The 6238-nt window shown below is 46.6% G+C and overlaps 1 gene segment (V, D, J or C); it reads right to left on the bottom strand.

The window, feature by feature from the left end:
• Positions 1-414: 414 nt before the first annotated feature.
• Positions 415-6187, bottom strand: LOC144601074 (immunoglobulin heavy constant gamma 2-like). The segment is given in 4 exon segments: positions 415-597; positions 1484-1623; positions 4251-4568; positions 4654-6187. Coding segments are annotated over 4 exon segments (702 nt in total).
• Positions 6188-6238: the final 51 nt, after the last annotated feature.

Here is a 6238-nt window from a genome sequence, read left to right as displayed (position 1 = left end):
GTCTTATCAACTCCAAACATTTCATGTTCTTGTTATTTTCTTTTATTTATGTATCTAATTTCAAATGAAAACATGCACTTCAGCAGAAAAAAATAAAAATAAGCTGCAGAAAATGAGTTAAACAACATCTGATTTACAACAATGATTTAGCAAGTCCCCAAGCACCACATTGCTTCATGTTCCTTCTCCCCTCCCCCTGCCCCCTTCTTTCTCCACAATATCAGTGCATCCCTCCCCCTCCCACACTCCCCTCTTCTCCTTCACTCATCACATTCCCATCCCCTGCTCCCATTTCCCAAACATTAATCCTGCCTTCCTCTCCCACTCCTCAATGCCACCCACTCCAGTGTCTCATACATTTTCCCACTGTAATGTCCTCTCCTGTCCCCCCCCCCCCCCCTCTCAGGCCCAACCTGTTTCATCCCCAGCATCCCCAGTGCATTTCCAAGTTTATATCCTGAAATGAGCGTTTGCAGTGCAGTAGCCTCGGATTGCCGAGTGAGTGAATGAGAGCGAGACTCCATTTGCCAACGTCAGCAGCAGCATGGCGATCTCTTGTGTGAATGTGGCGTGTGTGGCGGCCGGTCATCGCTGCACCTGTAACATACATGGGAAAGTCAGATGTTGTGTGTGGCAAGGTGCAGCACAGATGGTGATCTGTAGCGACAGGCAACTAAATAACAGACAGTCTGTCCTTAACCTCAGAGATGGACCCTCATGGACAGAGGGTCTGCACCTTTTCTAGGACCCTCGAGGATTGGTGGTCTGTGCATGTTGTATGAGATGGACCCTCATGGACAGGTGGTCTTTCATTAGTGGCTGAGGTCAACTCTAAGGGATACACAGTCTGAATACCAGTTGTGGGCTTAAGAGAGTTCCCATACTTGGGCTCAGGTTTCAGATACTGAGTACCCTGTTAGTTGTAGTTTAGTGATCCAGCATGGAAACAGGCCCTTCAGCCCACCGAGACCGACCCTGCACATTAACACCACCTGAGAGATAATTTTTTTACATTTACACCAAGCCAATTAACCTACAAACCTGTACATCTTTGGAGTTTGGGAGGAAACCGAAGATCTCGGAGAAAACCCACGCAAATCATGGGGAGAACGTACAAACTCCGTACAGACAGCACCCGTAGTCAGGATCAAACCCGTGTCTCTGGCGCTGTGAGACAGCATCTCTACAGCTGCGCCACCGTGCCACCCAACATTTTACATGAATACATTTGTTTGATTTCCTTGTTTGAGCCCAGCGTCATTGCCCCAAATACCCAACATTCCATGAATGTTTGCTGTACCAAGTCCCAGAGGACAGGAGTAAAGAGGAAAGGTTCAAAGTGCAGGAGGATGTGAAGGGTCCCAGACTGCATCATCTGTTGACTGGTGTGGTGAGGATTCCAGAGTAGAGAACACAGTGTGGTGAGGAATGGACGGTAAAAGTGTGGGGGTCACAAAGTATCTCTGTCCTTGGTCATTGTTACCTTGACAACCGTGACGAAGGTACTGTAGAGGAAACTGATAATGAACAGAATGGCGAAGGCAGCAACTGTAAGCACATTGTCATCTCCATCCAAGTCCCCCAGTTCCTCCTTTCCTTCCTCTCCCGTCAAGTCTGTGCCGGCTGCAAAACAAATGGGAAGGTGAGACAGTTAGTTTGCTCTGAGGATCAACAGATCAACACTGTCTGAATTAAATGATGACAACAGGAACACATGGCTGCCTCTAACATCTAGACCGTGTACTTTGTATAAAGTTGGATTTCCACAAATCAGGTGGATCATTTGTAACCCAGGGAGCACTGTACATAACTAAAAAATAATCCCTCCTCATCTAGTTAGTTAGTTTAGTTCATTGTCACGTACACTGAGGTACAGTGAAAAGCTTTTGTTGCGTGCGAACCAGTCAGCGGAAAGACAAAACACTTGTATAAATGAGTCATTTACTGTGTATACATACATGATAAGGGAATATCGTTTAGTGCAAGGTAAAGCCAGTAAAGTCCGATCAAAGATAGTCCGAGGGTCACCAATGAGGTAGATAGTAGTTCAGGACTGTTCTCTGGATGTGGTTGGATGATTCAGTTGCCTGATAACAGCTGGGAAGAAACTGTCCCTGAATGTGGAGGTGTGCATCATCTGAGGATAATCTATTCTGTTAGCTCCCATTAACTTTGTGAAAACATTGAACAGATCTTCCTTTAGCCTTCTAAATTACAACTTATTCAGCATCATTTCACTTTGTAATTTATCCTGGCGAGTCCAGGTCTGTTCAACCCTCCCTGTGAGCCAGTATCTCCTCTTTGGGTATGGTCCACACACATTGAGCTGAACACATTGCCACAGGCAAAGCTCATCACTGGCCCTTCTTTCTGTATCTTTCCACTTTCTGAATGAGTTGATCACATGCAACCTGCGCGAGATAACCACTTATGAAGTGTTTGCGCAGTAATCAACCAGAACCAGAACCATTCACAAAGATGATCACAAATCCTTCCCTGTCCATCAGTATCCTCCCACACTCCAAAGTCATAGAGGTTTGTAGGTTAATTGGCTTCGTTAAAATTGTAAGTTGTCAATAGTTTATGTAGGATGGTGTTAGTGTGCAGAGATCGCTGGTCGGTGTGGACCCGATGAGCCGAAGGGCCTGTTTCAGCGCTGTATCTCTAAACTAAACTAAACAAACAGTGTGTTGGGAGTTGTGCAGAATGTTACAGTCACAACCCAGTTCACACTGTGAACCCTGGAACAGCAGTCTGCACGCGACACTGAGTAGCAGTAACTTTCTGGAGAGACATTCCCTTTCCTCAAGAATACCAACTGCTCAACTAACCACAACCTGGTCTTGTTACTATCGGCCCAATATGAAAGGCAGTGGAGGCCAATTCTCTGAATGCATTCAAGAGAGAGCAAGATAGAGCTCTTAAGGACAGCGGAGTCAGGGGGTATGGGGAGAAGGCAGGAACAGGGTACTGATTGAGAATGATCAGCCATGATCACATTGAATGGTGGTGTTGGCTCGAAGGGCCGAATGGCCTACTCCTGCACCTATTGTCTATAGTCTAAAAGAGGAGATAACCATAATTTGACAGAATGCAGGAGCTGGTGAGACACACAGATGCACAGGCACATTCACCCAGAGTAGGGGAATCAAGAACCATTGGACATGGGTTTAAAAGGTGAGGGGGGGGGGGGACAGATTTAATGGTAATCTGAGGGGTAAATTTTTCACACAGAGGGCACTGGGTACATGGAGTGTGCTGCAGGAGGAGGTAGTTGAGGCAGAAACTATAACAATGTTAAAAAGTTATTTGGACAGGTACATGGATAGGACGAACAGTGAAAGAAGGCCTAGATAGAATGGATGTGGAGAGGGTGTTTCCACTTGTGCGAGAGTCTAAGACCATAGCCTCAGAACTAAAGGACGAACCTTTAGGAAGGAGATGAGGAGGAATTTCTTTAGTCAGAGGGTGGTGAATCTGTGGAATTCATTGCCACAGAAGGCTGTGGAGGCCAAGTCAGGAGATATTTTTAGAGCAGTGATTGATAGATTCTTGATCAGTGTGGGCGTCACGGGTTAAGGGGGGAAGGCAGCAGAATGGGGTTGGGAAGGAGAGATAGATCAGCCATGATTGAATGGCAGAGTAGACCTGATGGGCCAAATGGCCTAATTCTGCTCCTATCACTTATGAACTTGAGATGATTAGTGATTTGGGCCAAACATGGGCAGATGGGACGAGTGTAGATCGGGCACCTTGGTTGGCACAGGCAAGCTGAGCCGAAGGGCCTGTTACCGTGCTGTATAAATCTATGACTCCATGATCACTCCAATGCCAACATGATTGTACCGAGCTCCATCCACACAATGGACTTTCTGATGGACCTCTTTTCCAGTGTGAACAAACAATTGTACAAATACAAATACTCGACCCCACTCTTCAAATTTACAGAAGACAACTGGTTGGCTAAATGAGATGCCACACACAGGGGACCTACAACAATGAGTGGACTGACCCTGTGACACTAATTTTGAAGAACAGCAGGCTTGGTCTTCACTGGCCTGGCTGCCGAGGTGTTTTGGAAGAAGCTGAAGTTATGAAATCACACAAGTAAATTGCGTTGTGTCCTAGTCTTGGCCTCTTGGTTATCACACACACACACACACACACTGCAACACTGTCCTACAGTGCTAAACTTGCTGCGCCCTATTTTGCAAAAGATGTGATCATTCGAGTGAATCCCAGCATTTTACCTTGAAAGCTTTTCACTTTCCGGCTGATACTGGTGTTCGAGGGGGGATGAGACACTGTACAGCTGAAGACTGAGCCTTTCTTCCAATCCTCTGAACTCACAGTCAGGAAGTGGCTGGCACTGAAAGTCCCCCCCTGCTCCAGAGCAGTCGGTGTGGTGCTGGTGCTGGCGGAGATCGGGGCTCCGTCTTTCTCCCAAGTGACGTTAATGAGGTCCGGGTAGAAACCAGAGAGCACACACTCGAGGGGGGCTGCGTTGTCACGCTTGGTCTCTTGGTGAGCTGGAGGCAGCAGTCTGACCTTGGGACTTTTAGTCTCAACTGGAACAGAGGAGCAAAGTAGATGTTAAACTCCCTTGCTCATGGTAACTAATGTTGGCCATATCTTTGCTGATCTCTTGCCCACCTTTGGCACTTTCTGTCCGTGCGGACACTGGTGATGATGATGGAGATCGTTGGGCAGAGCACACGACCTCCACCCCACTGGTCCACTCCTCCACACTGGTCCGGAGTTTACTGATCACTCTGTCTTGGGTCCTTTCCCCTCTCTGTTGGTAGGTCACAGCCCCTGTAGTTCTCTCCCTTCCGCTCACTTGCCAGTAGATTTGGACTTGGCTCAGATCAGCACCCACTACCATGCACACCACAGTAGCGGTCTTGTTGATCCAAATCTCTTCAGTGGAGGGATTTTGGATAAAGACAGACAATTCTGCAGATGAGAAATAGAAAGCTTACAAACCGGACAAGGTCTGGTGTTGTCGTCGTTGATCAACTGGACTCTGACGACTTGCATTCATTTTCCAGACTCACTAGATTGACTTGTGCACAAGGAGAGCAGCACAGTCCCAGTTACCTACTGCTCTGAAATTCCACTCAACATTTATACAGAGTTTGACCCTTGAAATTATGCGCACACTCTAATTTCTTATAATCAAACACAATACATTCTCCACAACACTTATACAAATACAATAACACTAATACAAATAAAACTACATGCTATTCAATTCTTTATTGGTATTCAATTTTAGTGCACCATGCACCATAGAAAGCATTTTATCAGGATGCATCACAGCACGGTTTGGGAACAGCTCCATCCAAGAAATTGCAGCGAATTGTGGTTGCAGCCCAGCCCATCACACAAACAAACTGACTCCATTTATACCTCACGCTGCCTCGGCAAGGCCAGCAGCATAACCAAGGACGAGTCGCACCCTGGCCACTCCCTCTTATATCCTATCCCATCAGGCAAAAGATATAGAAGTGTGAAAACGCACACCTCCACATTCAGGGACAGTTTCTTCCCAGCTGTTATCAAGCAACTGAACCATCCCCTCACCAACTAGCCCTGAGCTACCATCTACCTCACTGGAGACGCTCGGACATTACCTTGCACAAAACGTTATTCTCTTTGTCATGTATCTGTATACTGTGGATGGCTTGATTGTAATCATATAGTCTTTCCGCTGAATGATTAGCACGCAACAAAGAGCATTTTCACTGTACCTCGGTCTACGTGACAATTAAACCAAACTAAACTAACCCAAACTAAACAGCCCTCGGCCCACTCAATGGGCAGTGCATCCCCCACCGTAGACTTTTACTCCTTCCACCATCGACACTTCACGCTGCCTCGGGGAAGCAGCCAACATCATCAAGGAACCCTCACATCCCAGTCATTCTCTCTTCTCCCCTCTCCAGAAGATACAGAAGTTTGAAAGCACATACCAGCAGATTCAAGAACAGATTTACTTTAAGCACTGACAAGCAGATGTTTACTTGTACCATTGGAATAGAACAGTTACCAATGATGAGATAGATGTCTCTTTTATTTAACATCATCCGTGCACACCCACCCAGTGAGCAGCAGCACAGTGACTGTGAACAGAGACTCCTCAAATAACCATCCCCCAGGTTAGACACAGATATCATGTGTGGCTCAGTGGTGAGCAATGTCACCTCATGAAAGCTGCTGTGCTTCTCCTAGAATG

This window comes from Rhinoraja longicauda, chromosome 16, assembly GCF_053455715.1.
Source record: "Rhinoraja longicauda isolate Sanriku21f chromosome 16, sRhiLon1.1, whole genome shotgun sequence".
Taxonomy (NCBI): Eukaryota; Metazoa; Chordata; class Chondrichthyes; order Rajiformes; family Arhynchobatidae; genus Rhinoraja; species Rhinoraja longicauda.
Note: the sequence above shows the minus strand (reverse complement) of the source record. Positions and strands in the feature narration are given on the sequence as shown.